Here is a 27,140-nt window from a genome sequence, read left to right on the forward strand (position 1 = left end):
TAATGAGCAGATGCTGCAGTGTAGGAGTATCAGCCAATAGATGTATTTATGTCCCACATATTTGGTTCCATAGAAGTTAATGGGAATTAATGTGTAGAAGTAAGTATAACTTCTGGCCAATACTCTTTTGTGACCGCTAGTGACTTTCAAGCTGAAGATGAAAAGTGGATGGCTTCTACAACAGGATAACTATCCTAAACACACCTCAAAATCCACAATGGACTACCTCAAGAGGCACAAGCTGAAGGTTTTGCCAAGGCCCTCACAGTCCCCCGACCTAAACATCATCAAAAATCTGTGGATAGACCTCAAAAGAGCAGTGCATGCAAGATGGCCCAAGAATCTCACAGAACTAGAAGCCTTTTGCAAGGAAGAATGGGCAAAAATCCCCCAAACAAGAATTGAAAGACTCTTAGCTGGCTACAGAAAGCGTTTATAAGCTGTGATACTTGCCAAAGGGGGTGTTACTAAGTACTGACCGTGCAGGGTGCCCAAACTTTTGCTTTGGGCCCTTTTCCTTTTTTGTTATTTTGAAACTGTAAAAGATGGAAATAAAAAAGTAATCTTGTTTAAAATATTAAGGAAATGTGTCATCTTTAACTTTATGCCTTTTGGAAATCAGGTCATCTTTAATCACTTAGCTATTCATAGTAACAGAAATTTTGACCAGGGGTGCCTAAACTTTTGCATGCCACTGTATGTTTAAATTACAATGCCTGAGACAAGGTTAATACTACAGATCTATGCTCACTATTGTTTACAAGTAGATTTCTAAATCCAAAGTATGCAAATCATTCAAAACTCAGCTCAAAAAGCTGTTCAACATTTGCATTTGCAATTGTCTGCAATGAGAAGAGCAATGCCAATGAAGTCAAGGCAACTCAAAACAGAAGAAACCACAAACCTGATACAACTTGTCAATGTGAAAAATGAAGCAGCATAATTGGTATTTCCACTTGAAAGGAGGAGCTACTGAATTTACTGTTGTGTGAGTAAGCATTCTCATATAAAAAGCAACATGTATTGTTTCTGAAAAGACTTCTTCATCAGACACCCTACTATTTCATAGGATAAATTATTGGGAGACTGCACTGAATCAACATTTTGAAGATAAAAAATGTCGGTATGTTTGTTAAACTTTGAATGTCATTCTGGCTCTACAGTACTACATTACTTATTAACAGCATGTTCGGTTTCTGGAACCCTTCTTAAATGTGAAGTATATACTAAATACACTGGCAGATTATTGTTAAGCAACATATAGTGTAATAAATTAAATGTTTTAATTGTTAGCAGTTTTATAACTAAATGGTTTTAATCTCAAATATGTTAAAGGTGAATGCAATGTTTCACAGTTTTTACAATATTATTTTCTTGTAGATAATGTTTTCTGCTAATAGTTTTATCTCTAACACAGTGCTACTCTGGATTTAAGATAATTACATTAGTTCATACCTTCCTTTCCATCAGTATTCAAAAATTCTATAAATACTTTACAGATCTGAACAACAAACATGGCTCCAAAAGAGGGTGGTGCAATTCTGTTGCTATTAACTGTTACCTTGGTCAATGGACTTGGATATTATAGATATAATAATGCACACAGTCCCAATGGTAAGTGTTCATGTTGCAGTCACTGTGAGTTTTAAAAAACCAAATCATTCAAAATGACAACATGATGCAGCTCTATTGATGCTTCAGTGCTTTGTTTCTTGTTTCTGAATGATAGTTCAGGCAACTAATATTTAATTTTCATTTTCTTTCCAATTCCATACCCAAAGCTTATTTTTCCATATCCTCTTTGTAAGGCTCTCACATTGTGCATCACTAAATTGGGCAGTGAAACCTCTCAAGCTTCTGCTGATGCACTCTTCCAGACAGCATGGAATGTAAAAGGGTTAAGACTGACATGTTCTCCAATTTTCTGTCCCTCCCAAAGCTGAATACTTCACCAACTCTCCAGACAACCAGGGTGAACCTGGGTCACTCCCGTACAAACTTGCAGCCAAGTAATTACTGGCATAACATGCTGGTGCACTGCTTCATCAATCCATATCTTAATTCAAATTGTCTTTGTGAACATAGACAATAGACAGAATAAAATATTTGATCACCACAATTGCCAAATTACAAACAATAGGATATTATCCTTACAGATGAAGAATCCTAGAAACAGCTTTCTTTAATGGATTATGTTAAGACTTTACAATTCTTATGATAAATAACTGCAAATCACAAAATGTTAGTCTTTCTGCAGGCACCTTGTGGCCTATTTAAACTTCAATAGCATGGATGATCTTCAACTGAACTTTTTTTGGGAAATGGCAAAAGGCTTTGTCAATAAGTTTGTGAATATTTGATACCAAATAAGATGAAATGTCAGATAAATTCACAGGACAGAAATTAAAATACATGAAAATGTGTATCTGCACAAATAATTGTTTTCATCTATTTTTAAAATAAATTCCAATTTGAATTCTAGCAGTTTTTAAAATGTGCATCAAAACTGGTACACTCATGTCAGAAAAGGGGAAAGTGCTGTTTGGAGGATCAGCTGGCTGGTGTTGAATAATAAAAATAGGAAGTTAGATATTAAATAGTGTTAGATTAGATAATGTTAGGTATTTTGAAGTTCGTACGGCTCAGTCACAAATTTTGTTTTCTAACGCGTAAAGTGCAATTGGATGTTTTACAATGTTAAAGATGCTACACAATGCAAGTAGTTGTTGATGTACATAATCCATAGGAGAGCTGCTTTATTGCTTAAAACTAATCAGTCTAAACTAACCCAAACATATTTGCATGATAGCAAGTTACACCAAACTTGTTTAAAAGCAGATATGAATTGGTAGAAGTTAATGGGCCATGGATATTTACCATAAATTTAATTGCACATTTAATTATATTTTAGAAGAACAAATGCCTACAATCTTCTACATAGAAGACATTAAATGATATACAGACTATGAGGCCATACTAAATGTGCAAAGTCTTCTTAAAATTATAAACCATTGTCTCTTTCAGCAAGTTAATCCAGAATTTCTTTGGAATCCCACTAGCATTTCTTGAAACATTAAAAAATACAAAATGGAACATGCTTAAAGGACTGTATTGAATGTGTGTGATATTACTTCTTACATCACTTATAAAGCATAAAAATTATTGAAAATCTCTAAATCTGAATAAACCCATGGACACCTTTCAAATTTGGATGTAAATTATTCTTATGCACTAAAGATTCAATCAGAGCTGCAGAAAAAATAATGTTGGCCTCAGTGGGAAGAAATAGTTTAACAAATGTAAATATAACAGAAATTCAAATTTATATCCCACTGCAGCTAAAATACATAGCACACTCAGAACTAGTGTAAATACAAAAAAAATTATTGTGAGTTGCATTTATCCCTGGAGAAGAACTATATTAAAAAATCAGAGGATTTCCATAACTCAGGTTTCATAGAATCAGGACAAAATATCAATAATGTCACAAACATAGAACAGTACAGCACAGTATGGGCCCTTCGGCCTACGATGTTGTGCCCGACTTATGCCCAATGTTAAAGCATTACATTCAATCTTCCAAGACTTACACCAAAGCGAGGTATAGTACCGTATTTTCAACATTGCTTCAGCAAGTTTTTCAAGAAATTTTAGGCAAACAGCTTTTAACAATCATGAGGCCACAACTGAGGACAAAACAATTCAAGAAAAAGAACATGTCTGTGGCACCAATACATTCCCACTTAAAATTAAATTTCTGAACTTAAAATTGTCTTTCAATTACCTCCCCAATAAAAGGCACAAGCAGAAAACATGATAGGTATCATGGACCATGGTCACTGCTGACCATTCCATACTGTTAATTTAGAATTGCTAAGATAACCTATTTGCGGATGTAAAATGCAATGGTCGGTCCCTTGTCATGTATTCTTTATTAATACGAGTCTTTCAGTTTTTCCACATCCAAAAGATGTGCTGGTTTTTAGGTTATTTGGTTATTGTTAAAATATCCCTGGTGGAGGTCGGTGGTAGGAGAATCAGTTGGGGGATGATGACTGTTCCATACAAATGCTTATTATGAAAATTCTGAGTACCATCAAGGGCAAGGTACTGAACATGGACCATTAACATGGGGGGTAGAGAACTGAGTATGACATTTGCTTATTATAAGGTGGCAAAAAAGACACAGCTCTAGTTGACCATTAACCATCATGGACATTGAGAAGCTGGTACTAGTTTATTATTGTCACATGTACCAAGATACAGTGAAATGAGTTTTATTTCGCAGCCATTCAAACAGATTATTCCATACAAATGCACATCAAGGTAGTCAAAAGGAAAACAGAATGCAGAATATAGCATTACAGTTACAAAGAAAATGCAGTGCAGGTAGACAATAAAGTGCAAGGGCCACAACGAGGTAGATTGCGAGATCAAGAGTTTATCTTTTAGCAGATGACAGGTCTACTCAGGAGTCTGATAACAGCAGGATAGAAGCTGTCCTTGAGCCTGGCAGTATGTGCTCTTAAGCTTTTCTATCTCCTGCCCAAAAGGAGAGGGGAGAAGAGAGAATGACTGGGGAGGGAGGGGTCCTTGATTATGTTGGCTGCTTTTCCGAACCAGTGGGAAGTGTAGACAGAGTCAATGGAGAGAAGGCTAGAGTGTGTGATGGACTGGGCTGCATTCATAACTCTCTTGGGCAGAGCAGTTGCCACACCAAGCTGTGAGGCATCCAGATAGGATGCCTTTTATGGTGTGTCTGTAAAAATTGGTAAGAGTCATCAGGGACATGCCAAATTTCCTTAGCCTTCTGAGGAAATAGATGTGTTGGTGTGCCATAAACTGATACCGATACCAAGCTGTGGTCCCTTCTTGGCCACCTTCATCAGGGACAGACATAGAGGATCTATCTTGCTCCCCTTCTGCATCTTGGAAATGGGGAGCAGTGATGAGGCCTAAGGTAGTGCAAAGGCCCATCCCCAGAATGCCCCTGATATGGTTTGACAGAAGGGAAAGCTGAGACTGGGGCTTTGGTTTCTGTCAAAGCTGTGAGGAGTTTCAAAAAAACTTCCAGAAGCCATTAAGAATTATGTACATTTTCTGAACAAGGTTAATTAAATATGTTACTGTAATTTCAAATCATTAAAAATATTAAAGTAAAATAATTTTTAAAAATTATTCCATGGCCAATAATCACTACTGAAATGAATGAGGTCTTCAACCGTACTTCAGCCGATTGTGAACAGGAGAGGCAATTTCCAGTTTATCACTCAGTACCTCCAGCCATTGTAGTAAAATCTGTCACTCAATCAATCCCAGACTAACATCGGTCCACATAAGACCATGACTTCCATTTGAGTCAATTAACTCAGGTGTTTTCCTTTGGACACCCAGCATCAGCCAGGAAGATTCTGCTCACTGACCCAAATGCTATGCTGATTTGAAAAAAATAACACAGAAATCTACAAAACATTAAGTACCATGCAGGTATGAAAACCTACAATGAGGTATCAGTTGCTAGTAATTAGTTATTGATAAAACAATTGACCAGAAGGAAAATAAACTATCATGGCAATAATGAAACAAAATAATTGTGCTTAAATTTAAGGCACCTTCTTAAGTACACTCCTAATGTGTTCTTAAGTACACTCCTAATTTAAATTACTTTGCAGTATTCTTTGTAGTAATCATTGTGGCTGATACTCATGGCATCACCCAACCATGATGTCTTGATTTCTTTCTTTCTTAAACATCAGGTGCAGTTCAGATAATAGACCTCAGACTTCCACCTGGGTTTTCCAAATGAAGCCTTTTTCTTAAAAAAAACTGTCCACCGAAGCAATGTGCTCCAATAAAGAATAAATGTAATCAAACATGCTATTATAATACAATTTTAATTTGGATGACAAATATTTAACATTATTTAAAAATCATTGAGATGTACCAATGTGGTTTGCAGTCTTTTAGCTCAGAGAATGTGTCTGTCTAATTGTTGTTAAGAAAAAATATTCTATTAGTTCCACAGAATTGATTCATGAATGATGTCATTCCTCTGCTCATAATTGGTTAAATCTTCACTACATAGTGCTGACATGGCTTAGTTGGTAATGATCTTGCCTGAGTCAGAAGGGTGTGGTGCAGTGCTCATGGTCAAAGCAGACAGTCCAGTGTAATGAATGTGGTATTGTCAGTGGTTAAGATATTTAGGCCTGTGCATTCAATTCAACCCAAAGCACTGATTTTATTAAGAGGATAAAATAAAAACTAAAAAACCTTAAACATGTTGTATGATCATTGCGTAAGTATGATCAATTAGATAATGGGCTACAGAAAAATAATTATTTAGTACAAACAACAAAATATAAATTAAACTGAATGTCAATGGTAACCTTGCTTTAATGAAGTAAAAACATAATTCCTATTATATAGCTAATATGGTCCATTGTCTTTTATAAGTAACAACATATTTTCTTAAGTAAACTATCTAATTTTAAGCATAAGCATAGATAAAATAAAAGTCAATGTTAGTACTTCTCATCATCAAAGCTTTTCAAAGGTTTGTTTGTAAAGTTTCCTGTTTTAAGGAAAGGCATCAAAAATATGGGTTCATTTTTTTGATTTTTTGTTTACTCTTATTCACATACAACGATTAAAATCAGCACAATTTTTTGTTAGCAAGGCAGGGAAAAGCAATAAGAGTTGTGTCAAAATCTTCTACTAGAGAAGTGATGCAAAGTAATTTTGCAGGAGCAACCTTTAAGATGAAAGGGAAAAACAACACATAGTTCAGCATAGAGAATCTATAGCTAGAAACTTTTTATATTTATATATTTTATATCTAGAAACTAATTATACTTTTATATGATTACATTCTTAATTATTTCTTCAATTTTGTAAATATAACATTTTATTACCCTTTTGAAGCTTGAACACAAATCAAAAATTGCCTTGGTAAGCAAAAGTTCTACTCTTTTTAATAAGGTACTAGGTACAAACTCTTACTGCAATATTCGCTACATGCGTGCAACTGAGAGAATTTTAACTATCGCAATTTACAGAATTTCTTCTTCACTAGGGACAACATAAATTATTACAGGACAGCCAAAAGATCACTTGTGGCAATCCTTCCACGAGTGCACTTGTGTATGAACTCAAAGTAACAAATGAAAATATTCGTTAAAGTTCCATTGTGGTTTGTTGACTTTTCCTAAACAGGTCAGCGAAACATAGATCGAAGTTCTGAAAGCTCGGAAGAAAATCGAGTGTCTACTTTCTCTGTCCCCAGAGGTGAGAAGTAGGCTTGTATTATACAGAGAATTGCATTGTCCATCATTAATTCTCAATAGAATCAAGATTATTGTAGGGGAGTAAGAAATCCAGTTTATTCATGTGATGGCGTTTTTGTCCTATCTACTCCCATTATACCCTTAATTTGTTATTAAACTTCCCTATCCATTTTACTCACTTCTTAATGAGTCCTTCAAGTTAACTTTCCAAATGAGTGTGCTGTGCCACTTATCACTGTGGTGTTGGGTAAGCCATTTTAAACTCTATCTTCCCATTGCCACTATCAGTTTGCTGCCATCATCTCTCCCCTCTGTAAATTTATCTTTCCACAGACACCAGTTTCTCTTTTAACAATTAGACCTCTGATTATCAAACACAATCACTGATTTTTTGAAGTCTCAAAAAAATTTCTCTCCACCACTGCGATTTGTCCCAATCATCAAAATCGGCTGACAAATTCTGAATTGAATCAAGGCTACATTGTTCCTGGTTGCAAAGTGAGGGAAGTCTGGTCAGAGCGGAATGGGGTTAAAAGAAAAGTCTAGTATTAGTGAGGTCCGTATGCTTTGACACTAATTGGAAAAAATTCATCCCATTGAGAAAGCATAGGATCCCACCCCACTTACTCCTGTGCATCCAACCATACCTCAGCTGTGGACCAGTTTCATAACAAAATAAGGCATAGGTCAGCAGCAACCTACTATCCACTTTAATGCTCCCCTAGGGAAAGAACTCAGTTATTCAGACAATAAGCCTGATCCACCAATCAATTAGACCATGGCTGATCTGTTTCTCAGCTTCATTTACTCTCATTGCTTTTTATCTATAGATCTTCCTCCATGCAAACTCTCAGTGTATTGATCCACTTGTTCTATTCATCCAGAGTCTAAAGCATTTTGGAGAAGATTATTCCAGATTTCCAGTTCCCTTTGTGTGAAGTCATGCTTCCTGTCATTACCCTGAAACAGTCTATGGCTAATTTTAAGATTGTGATCCTTTGCTCTGGAATCTCTTACCAGTTTCTTTTTATCTACTCTATTAATAAATCATTATAAACATTAGATTGTTCTTTAGTTTTCCACAGTCAAGAAAGTACAGGCCTAGCCTATCCAATGTCATCATAAATTAATACTTTCAGCAGCCCCATCAACCAATACTACTATTCCTCATAACCTTGCACTCTAGGAACATTCACATTGCAACCATACCTCCCCCAATCCTTTCATCAACACCCTGTTGCAATAACAGCTATCACTTACTGATAACCCAGCTCAACATTTTTGGAACAACCTCTTTGTTAACTACACCCTTGCATTCTATATTCTCCCTCTACCTCTCTCCCATCCAACACTCAACCTATGGGGAGCTCCATAAATAGCTACTGTTAGTCATTTGTTACATTCTCAGCATTTAACATGGTTCATGTTGTCATTTTTGTTTTACCTTTAGCTTAAATTATACTGTTGAAAAGCAAGTAAAGCCACAAATGAATAGTTTCCACATCAATATCTGTATCAAACTGTTGAGAACTTCTTTATTCTCCTAAACCCTCTGTAAGTTTATGGATCATTTGAAAGCCAGAGCAAAAACTCCAAAAAGTAATTAAAAAAGCACAGTGAACCATGAAATCTGAAATAAAAACATAAGATTCTGGAGATATCTGCTGTAAATCTCCAGCAATTTTTGTTTTTGCTGCACCATGTAGCATTGGAAAAGTGACAGCCTGAAAGGGACAGAGAAATAATAGGACACAGGAACTCAAATGGTTAAAAGTAATAACAGCATCACATAAACAGCAAACCAAGCACCGGAGCTCATTTTGAGACAGTTGGATGTCAAAAATCAGAGAACTTAGGTTGAAATTTAATCATTTAGACTGCACTCAGAGCAAAAGGCAGTCTTCTGGTCATCATATTATAAAAAGAAAATGAAATCTTTGAAGGAAGTGCAAAATACCAGAACTTGAAGATTATACACTATCGAGAAAACTGAGCAGACTGGGGAATGCTTGTCTACAGACAACAAGTCTGAAGACTGACCTGGTAGAGACTGGTTAAACGTAGAGAAGTTTCTTTTGCTGATGGTTGCAGAATTCAGTTCCTGGACTTGTTGCCAGATGCACAGACTATCAATCTAAAGGTTCATGTAAATGCAACTAATTAAATAAACTTGTAATAAAAACCAAATATCAGGCATGGTGGCAATGAAACCATTGTAGTATCGCAAACACCGATCTGCTTTACTCATGCCCCTTAAGAAAGGAAATCTACCAACATTATGGTGGTCTGTGACTCCAGTTCCTGAGTACTGTAGTTCACTATTAATTGTCCTTTGAAACAGCTTAGCAAACTACTCAGTTTAGAGGCATCCAAGAGTGAACAATAAGCAACAATTATCAAGTGAACAAGTGAAACAAAAACATGTGAGGTAGTACAAAATTAGGAATAATAAATATAAAATAAAGCCAATATGGAATTCAGGGGAAACTTTTTGTCCAGTGCGTAATAAAAATGTAGAATTCACTGTTTTGAAGCATAGCTGAATCAAATAACATAGATGCATTTCAGGGAAAGCTAGATAAGTGGTGGAGCAATGTGTTGTGGCCTGTTTCTGCTGTACCATTGTTGCAACAATTTAAGCAAGGTACGAGCATGATATTATGGACACAGGTGGGAAAAGTAATCATAATATGATGAACTATATAAAGGAATAAAAATATTAGCGTGGTACACAAACTTAATCTATGACCTGCTGCAATGTTTCAATCAATGAAGTACTTAATGAAATATTGTCTTGGGTGTTATACAGGAAATAAAGAAGGCAATTTGTGCACAGCAAGTTTCTAAAAATAGCAATGTTGCAATGACCAGATATTCTAATATTTGAGGTATAACTATTGCCCAGGACATCTCTTGATCTATTCTGAGAAAGTATAATGAATCTTTTACATGCACCAGAAGAGAAGGGCTTCCCCTCTGTCCAACGTCATAGCTAAACGAAGCCACCTCTGACATCCTGGCAATCCCTCAGTGTGACACTATAGTGTTAGCCTAGATATTCGTGCCCAAGTATCCAGCGTGGAACTTGGTCTCATAAAGAGGTATACAAACCTGGCATTAATATGTAATTCATTCTACATGTACAAATTTGTGAACCCAAATTTTGAACTTATTAAACTCAATGTAATTCTATTTCAAGGATTTGTTCTTTGCTAACAAGCTGAAAAATTAGCTCAAGTTCTTTGAATACACTTACTCACCCTCCATTATTCTTCATAAAGCTTCCAAATATCTGCTTGTTTACCAGTATAGCTCATGCTACTACGTTGCTAATTTTTGTAAATATGAAAAAAATCATAATCAGCTTCACATTATTGGCCATTTTTTATTCATCTTTCAAAATGTACATCCTAGAAAAATAAAGGGTAATATTGAAATCAGTTCAACCCTTATAATGAAGCACTGTACAATATAAATATTGAAACCATAATCTAAACCAGATCTTTTCATTTTCTATTAACAGTCAGATGGTACCGAGGACCAGCAGGTCCACCAGGACAACGTGGTCCACCAGGCCCACCAGGATACCCAGGAAAACCAGGTGTTGGAGCTCCAGGACCACCAGGTCATCCAGGGCAGCCAGGTTCACAGGGGCTACCAGGCATAGGGAAGCAAGGTATTCCAGGAGCACCAGGAAAGTCAGGTGAAAGAGGGTACCCTGGACCAAAAGGGAGCATGGGACCTCCTGGCATGCAAGGACAGAAAGGCTTACCAGGTCCAAGAGGATTTCCAGGGCCAAATGGATTGTCCATTCCTGGTAAACCGGGTGCACAAGGGCCGCCAGGTGCTTCAGGACCATTAGGTCCGCCTGGGAAAAAAGGAGAACCAGGGTACCCTGGTCCAATTGGTGCAAAAGGAGAAAAAGGAGTTGGAATACCAGGGCGTGCAGGTGAAAGGGGCCCTCCTGGACCACCAGGACCACAAGGAGTTCGTGGTGAAACAGGATACGGAAAACCAGGAGCCCCAGGCCTTCCTGGCAAGCCAGGAGAAAAAGGTGAAAAAGGCTTAGCAGGTTCACCTGGATACTCTGGTGCACCAGGTCAAAGAGGCCCACCTGGGCTACCTGGACCACCAGGTATTGGAAAGCCTGGAGTGGATGGCACACCAGGGTTACCAGGACCTCCTGGACCCCAGGGTCCCTCTGGTTCCCAAGGCTCACCAGGTGAACCTGGACTTCCTGGTTTTGGGAGACCAGGCCCACCAGGACTTAAAGGGGACACAGGTTCACCAGGCCCTGCCGGATATCCTGGAAGAAAAGGAGAAAAAGGTGCCCCAGGTAATCCGGGAGCTTCTGGACTTTTAGGACCATCAGGTCCACCTGGGCCTCAAGGTCTACGAGGAGCACCCGGTGTACCCGGTACACCAGGAGCTAAAGGGGAACCGGGCTCAGCAGGTGCTCAAGGATATCAAGGACTAAAGGGTGAGATGGGTCCTGGGGGTGCCCCAGGTAAATCAGGAATTCCAGGAGAACCTGGTCTGCCCGGGCCAGAAGGTCCAAGGGGACCTCCTGGCCAAAAAGGTGCCATTGGACCCATTGGGCCACCTGGCAAAACAGGTGAAACTGGTTCTCCAGGTCCTCCAGGGCCACCAGGATTCTCAGGTGAGGTTGGATTGAATGGACCCCCTGGATCTCCTGGTCCAAGAGGCCTGCCTGGTTACCCAGGACCTCCAGGATTCCCTGGAGAAAAAGGAGATCCAGGACCTTCAGGGCCACCAGGACCACCAGGTCTTTCTTCCAGCTTCCATGAGAAGTTACCTCAAGGACTACCAGGCCCTCCAGGCCCAGAAGGTCCACCAGGTCCACCTGGGCCCCCTGGTGCACCAGGGCCTCCAGGGGAAAGTGCACAACCAGGAAAGTACGGGGGCTACAATGGTCACATCGTGCCTGGAGTCACAAATTCATATCCAGCTTTTACGGCCATTCTTTCAGAATCCTTTCCAGCAGCCCGACAACCTATAGCATTTGACAAAGTACTCGCCAATCAAAATAATGATTATGATCCTTCAACTGGAATATTTACATGTAAAATGCCAGGTATCTATCAATTTACTTACCATTTACAAGTCAAAGGAGGAAATGTTTGGGTTGGACTGTTCAAAAACAATGAACCTATAATGTACACATATGATGACTATACAGAAGGTTACGTTGATCAAGCCTCAGGAAGTTCTATAATACACTTACGTGAAAATGACCAAGTTTATGTTGAGTTACCTTCAGTTGAGTCCAATGGCTTATATTCTTCTGATTATATGCATTCATCCTTCTCAGGATTTTTAATTAGTCAAACTATTTGATGCACATCAATCATACTAGCAATTCCCCCAACCACCCGCCATCACCCACAACCATCCCACCTCCAATGTAGTGGCGAGTTGTTTACACATGCTCGCGGAGTCCTGGCAATTCACACAGAATACTTTAAAAAGGCTTCACGACTAAAATGTTTTGGGTCTCTTGCAGGACCCCATAGGGGAACATGGCACATTTTCCACCCACCATCTACCCAGGCTGGGCTCTGGTTGAAACTCATTTCCAAAGTGCTTTATCGAAGTGTCACATTACTATCTCTGGCGAAATGGCAGTAAGGTTTCTCACTGTGTTCGAGAAAGTTCATGGAAAATACATTGCAAAATACATATCTATTGCCCACTGTTTCAAAGGAGATTTAGTGTCATTCACTCACCTCCATCCTACCAAAGAAAGACAGTGGAGAATTACGATTATTTCAAATAACTTAGTTATAATGTATTTCTTCAAGAGATAATAATGATCTATCACATAATGGTTTACTTGACTAACTGATCAATGGTTAATTTCATCCATGTCAACATCAAGCATCCATATCTCTTCAGACGGAACCTAGAGGTATTTTCCAAATAATTAAAACCTGCAGCCATTTCTCATGGCAGCAAAATAAGAGAACCCATTGTGTCACAGTGAATTAGCTTTAAAGCAGCAAGTGCAAGTTTTGAGAAATATACTGTCAAAAAATTGGACAAACTGGATTTTTCACTTTATGTTGTCTTAAACTGAAATATCACAATATAAATGCAATTTTTAAAAAAAACTCGTACTTTTCTGTTTTCCACACAGCCAATCTCAAAGCCAGTCTGCTTGACACCAATAATTATCTTAAAGATTTGACAAATTCTACAATTAATTATTCCACAATTAAATCACAGAGAGGTGCTTTGGATAAGAGAGATCCTTGTCCATTTCCAAAATAACAGGAATCAACTGGCAATATTGTACAGCAAACTATGTTGAACCTTTTTTTATAAACTCGAGGCCTTACCGTCAAAAAATAAAGTATTAGAAACTGTATCCAAATGCATTAATAGCCACAAAGCATTTTATTATTTCAAAATGTGTATATAAAATAAAATTGTTTATGATGCTACTCTAAATCTCACTTGCTTCTGTTAAACCAGAATTATGGAAAATAGCCTCCAGAGGTGCTCAATCATTACAAGTTTAGCCATGCTGAGCCACAGATTGGCAAGATGGGCACATGACTTCTGAGAAAGTATGGAGGTGGTGGAGGTGGAGGGCATAGATTAGGGTTTCAATGGCTTGTGATGAGTGAATAGGAATGGTTAAGCTTGGTGGTGGGCCTCACCTGCTGTCAATCTCAAGAAGAAATTGGTCACTTGCAACGTCCTCCACTGCACTGGGCCTTGCTGAACAACAGGGAAGTAGAACTGTCCACCTAACAGAAGACTACACATGGGACCATTCAAGAAGAAAGAGTGCATCCAAGGGCAGGTGTTCAGCATGCTGGACAGTAGAACATCCAGCCCCTGAGTTTACCGTCAAACTCAAGGCCATGAAAATGGATGAATAGTCAAAGTATTACATCAAGCTCAAATGACAACCAAGGCAAAGATTTATAATGCTCACATCTGCAATATTCAACTGGTAATGAGTCCAGGATGTTTTCTCAAAGGGACAATGGACTAACACAAAGGTTGTGGATCTATACATCTAAATTCAGTTGTGATATACAAAAAACAATTTCAACATCAGGTGTTAATTACTGGAGCTATTTTTTATGGCTATTTAGTTTCCTTTTGATTATTCTGGAATTTTTGCTCTGTGATCCTTGATATGAAATATGAACCTTTGGCTCAGCAAGTGCATACAAATATTAGGGTCAGAAATGGGACAAAAGATTCTTCAACCTGCTCCACCATTTGATAAGGTTATGGCTGCTCTTCCATCTCATGTCCACTTTTCCAGCTGATCCCCTCACTCTTTCATTCCTTTAGGGTTAGATTGCAGACGTGAACAACTGTGCAACAATAGTTCCCTGCTCGTTACCACCTTCTCAAGGATAATTAGAGCTAGATAATAAATGCTGGCCTTACCAGCAGTGCCCAGTTCCCAGAAAATTAATGTTAAAATGTGCTGCCTGAGCTGCTGAATAAATCCAGCATTTGCTGCTGTTATTACTTCTACTCTAGCTCAAAGCTCTGTGTAAATGCAGCAAGATTGTTCTTCAATTTGCTTGCAATATAGTCTAATGTACTAGCTGCCATCCTAAAGCCTGCTGTACCTACATGCTACAGATCTGTACTGTAGAACCAACACATCAAGATTGTTTTGCATAAAAATATTTGTCACCATTTTTACAAAAGAGAGCTCGGATTTCTTTAGCATAGTACAATAATTTTGTATGTTGCACAGAGGAATTAAATTTAAAATGATTGGTTCTTGGTGTGCACTTCTGAACATTTGTTCTTGGTCATTTAAGCATATGACACACATATGCCAGAGAATACCAGACATGCATGTGCAACACAGACCTTGAAATCATATACCCTAAATTCATTTGTGCATTCAGACCTTTCTAATGGCATGGGCCAATCATGCTGAATCAGGCCATTCCTATTTACCTGCAGATTTAATGTCTCCTTTAGTGTTACACCTGGTCCATTATTGGGGATCTAATGTGTCAATCTTCTGACTGACAGGGCCATTTACAGTATTATGCTTGGTGTTCCCTCCATTCCTGACCCCTTACAATTAGAGCCCCCAATACCATGTTCTACCACCTCCCTACCTCAACCCCAGGCCTCTGCCATATCATGGGACAGCCTCTTACCTACTTCTTGGACCTCAACCCAAAGAGATGAGTGCTTTTTCTTGAAACTGTTCTCTCTCTGAAGTTACCCATCCACACCCCTCTTCCACCATCCTCTCAACTCCATAAGAAACCACATAGAGACAAAGTAGGCCACATGGCCCTTCAATCTTCCTCAGCAACTTATTAAAATCATGGCTAATCCTATATCTCAAGACCACTTTCCTACAAAGTAGAAGGCAGAGGGAAAAGTATTTTTTTAATTATCTCAAATCCTGCAGGATTTTCTAAGTGCCTTGTACCGAGTCTCTTTTAATTTCTCCACACCCAGAGTTACATGAGGAAGAAAGAACAAAGTGGGAGAAAAAAATGATTTTGTTGGCAAAATATAAATAAACTAGATTGTGTGATTTACAAATCTGAAAATGTTTTAATAAGCAGCAGAAAAGAGGCATGTTAACATAATTAAATGTGCAGGTATATTGAAAAATAGCATCACATTGATAATTTACCAAAATGAACATATTAAGGGAATTTATAAGCATTATTATTTCAATGGCAAAAAAGTCCAATTTCAGTTTTAGCTCGCAGTATGGAATTGCTGAAAAGCAATGCAGATTATGCTCAACAGCTCCTGTGATTATTTTTTCCTGTTGGTTGATGAAACCTCATTATTCAAGAAGAGGAACAACCCAATAAAGATAAAGCTTAGATGAAATAATGTCCAAAAACAATGTATAAAACTAGAGAAAATTAAGCTTTTCCAAGTGAATTTGCCACAGTAAAGGCATTGTTAAAAAAAAATCTGGGTGCTATAAACTGTCATACTTCATGTATTTCAATAGTTTACAAATCAGTGTGAAGAAATGACAAGATGAAACATTAGTTAAAATAATAGTCTTCTAAAGGTTATAAATGAAATTGGTTTAGTTCTGTTCAAAGTGCAAAATTTCCACAGTAATGTTTTTAATTTGCTCATTGAAAATATTTTGAATGTCAGTTGTTTGATCATTTATCATCAGCAAATAAATAACATGGATTGGTCAAGAGTGTCACAATTCAAACCATTTTCATTTTGTCAATCATTTTTGTGCAGTACCTCACTAACTCCCCATGCAAAGTCCATAAGAATGTTTTGAAAAATTAAAAACGTCAAACTTCATATACTGGAAACCTGGAAAACGAACAGAAAACACTATGAAAACTCAAGTCCAGCACCTGAAGGAAGAGAAAGAGAGTTAACACTTCAGGTCAAAGACCTTCTGGCAGAACTGGGAAAGAGAGGAGAGCAAGCTAGTTTTAAGTTGCAGAAGGGATGAGGAGAAAGGGAATATATCTGATAAAGTAAGACCAGGATTACGATGGGAATAAGGTGTGCATGAATTCATCCAGCTAATGAGACAATGGAGGCAAGAAAAACTGTTTCCATTAACTCATCAACAAGATATCCTCTTTTACAGCTCAATTCTAAAACTACCCTATATTCCTTTTGTACCTTCCATCCCTCCCTCACCCTCTCTGCAACTTAAAACTAACTTATTTTCCCTCTTTTCCTATTCTAAAGAAGGGTGTTTGACCTGAAACGTCAACTCTGTTTCTCTCTCCATTGATGCTGCCTGACCTAATGAGTGTTTCTAGCATTTTCTATTAAGACATATCTGATCCCCCATGTTCTAAAATTTCAACTAGATTAGTCTGACATTACTACCTTTTATAATCAATTCACATTGTCTCTCATCACCTCATATTTATTCAAGTACTCAAGCACTTTGCTCCTGATGACAGATTCCAAACATCTTCCTAGAACTGACAAAACTGAAAGATCTATAGTTTCTCTCTCATTTCATCTTAAATAAAAATGGCATTAACATTTTTCAAGTCAACAAGCATTAATCTCATTAAAAAAAAGAACTTGTAACATTACAAGTAATGCAACTGCAATGTCCTTTTGTTTACGACCCTAAGTTGAAAGCCATCAGATCCCGAATATTCTGACATAAAAGATTCTGCAGATGCTGGACGTTTGTCTCTCCTATGTCCTATTACTTTATCCAATACCATTTTGCTTAATTAAATTAAAATTCCTTGATGTGCTTTTGGTTTTCTTGTGAAAGTGGTATATTTCATCCTCTTCCACTGTGATAAAAATATTCACCTAATATGTTTGTCATATCCTTCTTATAGAATATATCAAATACTACCTTTATATAATTGGTTTGTGTTACTCCAGCTCTCCTAATATATCCATGAAAACTTTTACTACTGGCTTTGAAAACTCTTGTAAACTTTTTCACTCCACTCTTATGCACCACACTGCATTTTCTCTGTCCGTCTCTCTTCATTTCCGGTGCAGGCAGTGGAAACCTGGAGGAGGTTATAGTTGGTAGGTTACTGGAATAGCATGAAACCAAAATCGTTGGTACAAGTGCGTGGTGGCTAGATTAATGGACTGGTTTCTGGAGACCTGGAATATTAATCCAAAGATAAATTCAAATCCCACCATTACAACTGGGGAATTTAAATACAAATAAGTCTCAAGTAAAAAGTTTGTACTTTTAATAGTCATAAAAACCCATTTGGTTCACAAATTTCCAACAAGGAAAGGAATCTGCTGCCCTTTATGTGACACCAGATCCACACTGGTATGGTCAAATTTTAAAGGCCCTCTGAAATGGCCAAGCCAGACACACAAGTCAAGGGGTATTTTGGAATGGGCAATGAACAGTGGCTTACTGTCATCACTCATTTCATGTTAATGAATTAAAAACAAAGTCAGGATGATCTTAACCCGCCATATTATAGGATGAAATGTATAGGAAATTGGATTGACAGACAGGAACCGGAATATTGGTAAACAGGTATTGCTTGAATTGAAAAAGGGATGATTATGGTTTGCCACAACTCAACACTGAATCTCTTGACATGCACAAATGGCTTATCAAAGTTAAGATGAATTTAAAATCTGAAATCACAACATATATAGATTTTCCAAATGCCAAGGAGTGTTTTTAAAAGCTCAGTCAAAACAATTAGTTTAGTAGACAAAGATGACAGGTGGAAATTGCATTCTAATGTCAACAGGTAGGAGATAATAAATTTTAGAGATAAACCATGAATGACAGAATACACTCAACGGAAAGATGCTGAAGGTTACTCATTTGATGGTTCAAATGAGTAAAACTTGAAATTCTGAGTATAAAATAATTAAAGGTATCTTTGATTCTACAAACAAGCCCATAAAGGAAATATTAATGATAATTCTGAACAAAACATTGATTAGGTTTCCACCTGTGTGTAGCATGGAATTCAGGGCTCTCAGTTGCAGAAGGAACAATAACATCATCGAGCATGTGCAATGTAGAATCAACAAGATGATGCCAGATATGGTAAACCAGAATATTAAGGGACTTCGGGTACTTGGACTATTTTCATCCATGCAGATAAGTCACATAGGAGGTTTTATAGAAACTTTAAATAAGTACTGAAGATTCTAATTGTGATTAAACTAAGTCTATTTTTTCCCACTGGCTGCAGAGTCCATGAAGAAGGACATCAATCTAAAATTGTCAATGAAAGAATAAGGATTAAGCCCAGAGAAATTTCTTAGTGAAAGGTGGTCAGATACCACATAAGGAAGCGGAGGAAGAGATCTTTGCCTTATTAAACTAAAATGAGATAAATCCCAGCAGCTAGATTGCCACTGGGGTAGTGAAGTGGGAGTTATCTGAGGACTGGCACTCTCTGAAAGTGCCATGATTATTGCCAGAAATTTGGGTTCAGACCTCCATGGCTTTCACAAATACGTTATACCTTGAGCAAATAGAAGCCATCCCCGTTCAAGGATAATGTTGATCTGTGATGGTGAATATGTTGGGCCACTACAGTTGGTAAAGTTATACAGTGTGACAAAGAATGAAGAAAATCCTCAGCATTTCTGCGGCTTTGTCAGTTATTTTTTTCCTATATTTAACATTTTAATTTTCATTAGCAGTATGCTTTATTTGTATTTTGGTTCTATGAGTCTATTTATCATTAAAGCAAGCTTTGAGGTTTAGGTTAAACATTGGTCAGACTGATGGTATGAAAGTCCCTTCTGTCCACTAACTCTATTGGTCCGTTGTGAAACGAGCTTGGATCACCTCAATCCAATTTCAACAATAAATTGAATCTAATTCCGAACTATTTGGCAGTAACATGGGAAGAGGCCACCCAATAAGGGAAATGGAAACCAAAGTTACATTAGTATAGCTGGATAGAGATGTAACATAATGAAAAGAAGCTTTAACCTACATCTGGTTATGTTGTAGCTGATGTAATGGAATTGGGAAGTTTCACTTCCCAGCAATGATATCCCTCACAATGTATGAAAACACAAGAGCAATTTTATTTTCAAAAAAAAACAATGGAGTTAGATTAGTGGCCAATTATGAACACCAAGATAAGGGGAGACGATCTTTTGGATTAAATTGTCTTTTCCAGTCACAACTTCTTTAGGTTTCATGGATAACACAACAGATGAAAACTTATGGAGTCACAAAACTGGGACCAGGGAATGGAAGGGTGATCGCTGTAGGAAGCTATTTTCAGTAAGGTGAGATAAAATTTTCAAAATCTTTGCTGAGAACCTTAAAAGGAGTGCAGGAGTGAATAGATAATGGAAGGGATTTAAGTTATTAGCTAATTATAGGTGGCACATTTTTATGATGAAACCTGGGGTGTAATTTTGCTTGCAACTTGCCAAGTTTATAGTTATATTCTACAGTATCGCATTCAGTTTAAGTAATAATTATCTTTTATGCTGCTTTTCTGCATTGATTTAGAAGGCAAGGAAGACAAATTTGTGCAAATAGAATTCCCGTTTTAAACTTTATTAATGAATTACACAGGTTTTACATTTTTTAGTTAATAAGTACCCAAGAGTTAAATTCAGAATGCAGATGATACAACAGTATTACCTGATATGAATACTTCAAGAATGTTTGGTCATCACACCTAAAGATTTGCCATTTCCATTTCTGCTTATGGAGACCCATCATTCCACACTAAATTAAACTGCCATTCAAAAACCACATTTTTTAAAACTTATTTAGATTGTTTGAATGATATCCAGCCAAACATCTTCATGTGGTCATTATTGAATTACTACATTAGCCTTCTTCCTTTCTGTGTGGTCAGCTATGACGGCAGGGGAAGAAAGAAGAAACAGTAATTATATCAGATATTTTGGAAACAGAATTCCCGACTAGATCACAAAGTAAAATTTTTGTAAGCATAAATTCTGCTGCTGCAGTTGAACTCCTATGCATTATATTAATAACCAAATGCATATTAAGTTACCTTTACCCAATAGTTCCATCTCCACTGACGTCCATTGGCTTCTAAAGCTCAAACAAGTCTAAATCCACAATCTTCTTCGGTCTGGAATTCCACATTTGATTTTTTTGGTGACTATCTTATATCAATGTCCTTGAGACACAAGAGACTGCAGATGCTGGAATCTGGAGCAGCAAACAATCTGCTGGAGGAGCTCAGTAGATTGACTGGTATCTGTGGGGGAAAGGAATTATCGACGTTTCGGCTCGAAACCCTGCATCAGGACATTTAATGTCCTTGAGTTTTGTTCCAACCCAAAAGTGAAAATGCACTTGCCTACAAAATATATTGCCTAGCACCATATTTTTCTGCAATGATTCAATTTCAATGAAAATTATTTGATAAAAAACTATGGACACTATGAGTTCCACAAAGCCTGCAATTTTCCTTTTTGATCCTCTGTGTTTGATGCATTAGTGCAAGTAACATTCCATGTTTACATTCCAAACTTCCATGCACCTCCCAGGTTTGCAGATGAGACAGATTAATCATGCTGAAGTAATCAAGCAGAGCTTCTAAGGCCCGCTTCAATTCTTGTTAAAGGGGACACACTTAAGCAGGTTCCAGGCCATTGAATCCACTGCTAGGAATCTGGTTCAGGTAGGTCCTTTTTATTAAACTTACACAATGCAATGGCTCTGAAGGTTATCATCAACCCCTCTCATCTCTTACACCCACCTACCCCACTCCTTATCTGACCCATATCCCTTCTGATACATCAGTCCCATGGACTACAGAATTGCCACTCAAATCCAGCCCAGTACCATATGCTTCAGTTTTCCAGCAGTGAACCCATGACAAAGCTTACATTGGTCCACTGCTTCCTACTCCAATAACAAGCTTAAACATTTGCTATTCAACTTGTTGAGCACTCCATCTGCACTATCATTATTTTAAAAACCTCTCTTTGGCCACTGCTTTTTCCTTTCCCAATTGTTATAAAACTCTGGTTTTATCCTCTTTTTGCAACATCATGGTGTTTGCATAGCTTTTCTTAGAATAAAGTGAGCAATTAGAATCCAAGTTTGATCTAATAAACTCTTGCTACAAGTTCACCATAATTTCTGTACATTTTAATTCAATATATAAAAATCCAGTCATTGGGTTGCTTTTCATATGGCCTTATTAAATTGCATTCCTTGTTACAGTCATTTGTACACTTATATCACTTAGCTACTCCATCCTATTTAATTATTTTCTGTGTAAGATGTGAACTTTGTTATTTTTCTCCCCGAAGTGTACTACTTCAGATTTAGTGCTGATATTCATGTGTCCCTTCCATGTTTTTATCATCTCCTCTTGCTCCTTAGTACTCAAGAATCAGGACACATCTACTCTCCTCAATTCTGGACTCATCTGGTATAACAACCTGCCTTTTCCACCAACTCTTATTTGCACCTGGCTTCCTATTGCTTTCTTGCTCAAACTCCTGTTCATTCAATCTTTGTTCTATTTCCTGCAGAATTAACAGTTGAATTAGTTAGCATTTAAGTCAAATTTCCCATTTATGAGCAAACATAGTGGACTGTTGTAGCACTTCCATGAAGGTGATAATGATCTTTTTTGTCAATATTTTGGTTGCAGTGAGAGGAGTCATCTTGTATGTGAGATTCCAGTCAAGTAAAGTTTGTTGCAAAGGAAACTTCCTTCCATAGTGATATAACATCAATTAATTCAAAGCTGTACCAGCAACTGCATCAATGTGGCAATTTCATTTGCCACACCAGGCATATTTGTGGTGTCTCTGTGTAATAATGCTAATTCAGGACCAAATTATCAGTAATTTCCTATCTACTTCAAGCACATAAAACTGGCTGAGAGCAGCCAAAAATCCATTTTAATTTGATCTTTTACATCATTACAGGGAAGTTATTTTCATCCTGTTGATTTGAGCTTGATCTAGAACCAGATTCCAGGTATGAAATATTTATAACTGATCCCACTGCAAATTGTCTTCATAAAAAAATCAAATCATCCTTGACTTTTATGTTTTAATTCATGGGAAACACTATGTGTGCATGTAATAGAAATTAAGTTTACTTGGATAAGAAATTTCAATAACCCCTGATAGTAACAGTGACATGGTCAATGCAAAGGACACAGAAGGAATAGAATTCCTACACTACACTCAGAACAATATTTTTACCCAGTATGTTACAAATTTAACAAGTGGCACTGGTGATAGTGGGGGCATGGGGAGTGAGAAGTACAATTTCTAATCCAGTTTTAAAGATTCAGTTTTGTGAAAAAAAAGTTACTAGACCAAGAAGTGATTTAGCAAAGGGGGTCAGGAAACATCAACTTTAAGGTAAATCAGTCTCACAAGAACAGGATGCATTCAGGAAGGAAGTCAGGGTAAACATGCTCCTTCACAGAAAAAGGATGGGGTTGCCAAATCTGAAGTCCTTTGGATTATAATGTGCATTGAGGATAGGTTAAGTCAAAAAAGAGAAATTTATATCAGACACAGAGAGATTAATACATCAGAAAGCCTGGAAGAGTACATGAAGTGTAGGTATAAAATCAAAAGGGAAATTTGGAAAGCAAAGAGGATAAGAAAAATATTGGCATGTATAAATCAAAGCATGCAAGTACATAAAAAGCCAGAAGATAACTAAAGAAAGAGGGAGCCTACTGGAGTAAAAAAATAACGTGTGTGAATGTGAGGATATGTATAATATTTCACAATTGCCTTAACAAAGGAGGGGGATGATGCCAATACTGTGTGTTTAATGGAACAAGTGAGAAATGTTGGACTGGGTAAGCATAGTTAACAAAAAGGATACATGAAGGAGTTTGGTATCTTTGAATATGAATGAATTGCAGGTCTGGATGAAACTGTAGAGGTTATGACTACACATTTTCAAATCTTTCTGATTACAGGGCATTTAAGGATTGCTAATGGTGTTTAAAAAGGGAAAAAGGAATAAACCAAGTAATTACACGTCACTGGTAAAAGATTATTGAAATCCATTCTAAGGGACAATGTCATTTAGAAAGACACAGATTAATAAAGGACAGTCAGCATTGATTTGTTGAGGGAAGATCATGTTTGCTAATTGATTGAATTTTTTGAGGCAGTAACAAGGAGCATTGATGACGGCAGTGTGTTTGATGCAGTCTTAATAGATTTTAGCAAGCCTTCCGTCAGGGTCTAGTATGGTAGGCTGGTCAGTATAGTAACAGCTATGGCATCCAGAGGAAAGTGGCAAATTGGATGCACATTGAATTCAATAGCCAGAAGCAAAGGGTAAATGACTGATGAGTGAATTTTGTGATTGTAAGCTTGTGACTAGTGGGGTGATTCTGTGCTCTGTCCGTTGCTTCTTATAGTGTATATTATTGATTTAGACTCAAGTGTATGATAAACAAGTATGCTGAAGATACAAAAATTGGTTGTGTGGTCAACAGTGAGGAGAGCAGCTTCAGACAAAGTGGTATGAGGCAATGCATTTGCGAAAGTGCAACAAGCAAGGGAATATACAATAAACTGCAGGATATTGCGTGGTGTGGCAGAACAGAAAGACTTTGAAGTATATGCCCACGGATCCCTAAAGGCAGCAGGACTGGTTAATAATGTGGTTAAAAAGGAAGAAGGGATGTTTTATTCCTTGATAGAGACATAAAACATAAAACCCAGGGGAAGTTATTCTCAAACTGTATACAACATTTGTTAGGGCACAGCTGGAGTACTGTGTACCGTTTTGGTCACCGCATGACAGGAAGGATGCAGTTGCACTGGACAAAGGTGTTGCTGTGATTGAAAAATTGTAGCCATGAAGGAAGGCCGAATGTTTTCTTTGGTGAGGAGACTAAAGGATATTTAGTTAAAGTATGAGGGGCTGAGTAGAAGAAATGGGAAGATCCTATTCCTCCTAGGGGAGGGGTCATAAATCAAAGGACATAGATTTAAAGTAATCAGAGGAGTTAGAAGGGAAATCAGGGAAATACTTTTTGCCCAGAGTGTAAACCTACTGTCAGAAAGAGTGGTTGTGGCAGAAGCCCTCAATAAATTTGAACAATACTTGGATATGCAACTGAAGAGCTGTGATCTGGAAGGACTACAGACCAGGTGCTAAAAGTTTAGACCAGGTGCTAAAAGTTTGGACCAGGCTGGGTCGCCCTTTCTCGACTGGCATGGGTCGAAAGGCCTTCTTCTATATTGTACATTTTCTATGATTCAATGAAATACACCACTATAATTTCATATTCTTGAAATAAACTTAATATTGCATGTAAAACTGATTCTCCAAAGTGCTATGTCTTCACCATACTTCTCTTTATAAGGAATGAGCTTCATTCTTGTAATATCACTCATATTTACTTCTGTAAAGATTATTAAATCAATACGGTTAATAGTATTGATTTTTTGTTCCCCGTAATGAGAATACACCATTCTATTAACTCCTCTTCATCCTCCAATGTACATCTTGCATCATCACTCCACTGAAACCAAGATTCATCACATTTCCCATTCTTTCTCTATCTTTTGCTGGAATTCAAAATTCTCTATCATTCATTCCTTTTTACCTCAAACAATATTTAGATTTTCAAATTCCAGTTTTGCATTACAATTCATTATTTCTATGTTTACTTCAGATTTCCCTTTCTTCAACCTCAGCAATGCCTTGGCTCATTAATACAAAATTCAAAACTTGAAAACAAAACTCAGTAACTTAGAACAGCTATTGCTCAAGATAAGTATTGTTATGCATGACATTGTTAGAGGATAAGGACATAAATTAAAAACACGATGATACATAAGTGATGAAGGCTCACTATTCAATTACATTTCTTTTACAATAAAGCAATTTTTCAAACCACCTATTTAACCTATTTGAGGGCTTACTGACTATAAAACAAATAGATTTGGTCCCTGTAAACATGCTGCTTCAGACCTCCAGCCCAAAATATAATATTACGAGAGTTTTTGCTCTGTAAAACTGCAATGAAAATTAAAGGAACTCGAGACAAGAGTTTCAAATCTGGTATTACTCCAGTTACAAAGATCAATAGTTATCAATTTAAAATAAAATGATTAGAAAAGTTATGCGATCAGGTAATCCAGGTGATGAATATTTGGACAAGTACTAAATGAGTGAAACTCATCAATGGTAGCTCTAATTAACTTCCCTATCAAACATTACAGTTAACAAAGCACTTAAAGTGAGCATATCATGAGTTTGACAACTGTGGAAACTGCATGCTATTCACTCACAATAGCATATTTTCTACCATTCCCTGATCGATCATGCAACAGAAACTGTTAAATGATTCTATGCACAATTGAGGTAGCCAATTGGATTCAACATTGGCTTAGCGGGAGAAGCCAGAGAGTAACAGTAGATTGTTGTCTCTCTGACTGGAGGTCTGTGACGAGTGGTGTGCCACAGGGATCAGTGCTGGTTCCGTTGTTGTTTATCATCTATATTTATAATTTAGATGATAATGTGGTAAACTGGATCAGCAAATTTGCGGACGACACCAAAATTGGGGGCGTAGTGGACAGCGAGGAAGGCTATCAAAGCTTGCAGCAGGATCTTGACCAGCAGGAAAATGGGCTGGAAAATGGCAGATGGAATTTAATGCAGACAATGTGAAGTGTTGCACTTTGGGAGGACAAACCAGGGTAAGACTTATATAGTGGTAGGGCTCTGAGGTGTGTGGTAGAACAAAGGGACCTGAGAATACAGATCTGTAGTTCCTTGAAAGTGGCATCACAGGTAGATAGGTCTGTAAAGAGAGCTTTTGGCACTTTGGCCTTCATAAATCAGGGCACTGAGTACAGGGGTTGGGATGTTATGCTGAAATTGTACAAGACATTGCTGTGGTCAAATTTGGCTTATTGTGTGCAGTTCTGGTCATCTACCTATAGGAAAGATATCAATAAGCTTGAAAGAGAGCAGAGAAAATTTACAAGGATGTTGCTGGGACTTGAGGACCTGAGTTATAGGGAAAGGTTGAATAGGTTAGGAGCACAGGAGAATGAAGGTAGATCTTATAGAGGTATGCAAAATTATGAGGGGTGTTGATAGGGTGAATGCATGCAGGCTTTTTCCCCTAAGGTTGGGTGAGACTAGAACTAGAGGTCATAGGTTTAGGGTGAAAGGTGAAATATATAAGGGGAATCTGAAGGGGAACTTCTTCACTCAGAGGGTGATGCAAGTGTGGAACGAGCTGCCAGCGGAAGTGACAGATGGGGGTTCAATTGTAACATTTAAGAGAGGTTTGGATAGGTACATGGATGGGAGGGGTTTGGAGGAATATGGTCAGGGTGCAGATAGATGGGACTAGACAGGTCAGGTCGGCATGGACTAGGTAGGCCAAAGGGCCT

At 37.6% G+C, this 27,140-nt stretch overlaps 2 protein-coding genes across 3 annotated transcripts in view; one reads left to right on the top strand and one right to left on the bottom strand.

Annotated features, from left to right (window-relative positions):
* Positions 1-27,140, bottom strand: part of nt5dc1 (5'-nucleotidase domain containing 1) — a 423,262-nt gene that overhangs the window by 234,529 nt on the left and 161,593 nt on the right. The window lies entirely within an intron of this gene.
* On the top strand, positions 995-13,750 carry LOC127574843 (collagen alpha-1(X) chain-like). 2 transcript variants are annotated; one of them, XM_052024290.1, is made up of 4 exons: positions 995-1,123; positions 1,500-1,614; positions 7,216-7,287; positions 10,810-13,750. In XM_052024290.1, the coding sequence occupies exons 2-4, from the start codon at positions 1,515-1,517 to the stop codon at positions 12,642-12,644; spliced, it is 2,007 nt and encodes a 668-aa protein (XP_051880250.1). In that variant the 5' UTR covers positions 995-1,123; positions 1,500-1,514; the 3' UTR covers positions 12,645-13,750. The 2 variants fall into 2 exon arrangements, with proteins under 2 accessions (XP_051880250.1, XP_051880251.1); XM_052024291.1 differs by having other exon boundaries at positions 1,026-1,119.

Source organism: Pristis pectinata, chromosome 10, assembly GCF_009764475.1.
Source record: "Pristis pectinata isolate sPriPec2 chromosome 10, sPriPec2.1.pri, whole genome shotgun sequence".
Lineage (NCBI taxonomy): Eukaryota > Metazoa > Chordata > Chondrichthyes > Rhinopristiformes > Pristidae > Pristis > Pristis pectinata.

What these genes read in the sequence shown, in the direction of transcription:
- LOC127574843 (XM_052024290.1), top strand. Translation starts at nt 1,515, where the DNA reads ATGGCTCCAAAAGAGGGTGGTGCAATTCTGTTGCTATTAACTGTTACC. An exon ending in TAATGCACACAGTCCCAATG is followed by an intron (nt 1,615 to 7,215) that starts GTAAGTGTTCAT and finishes TTTCCTAAACAG; the next exon opens with GTCAGCGAAACATAGATCGA. An exon ending in TACTTTCTCTGTCCCCAGAG is followed by an intron (nt 7,288 to 10,809) that starts GTGAGAAGTAGG and finishes TTCTATTAACAG; the next exon opens with TCAGATGGTACCGAGGACCA.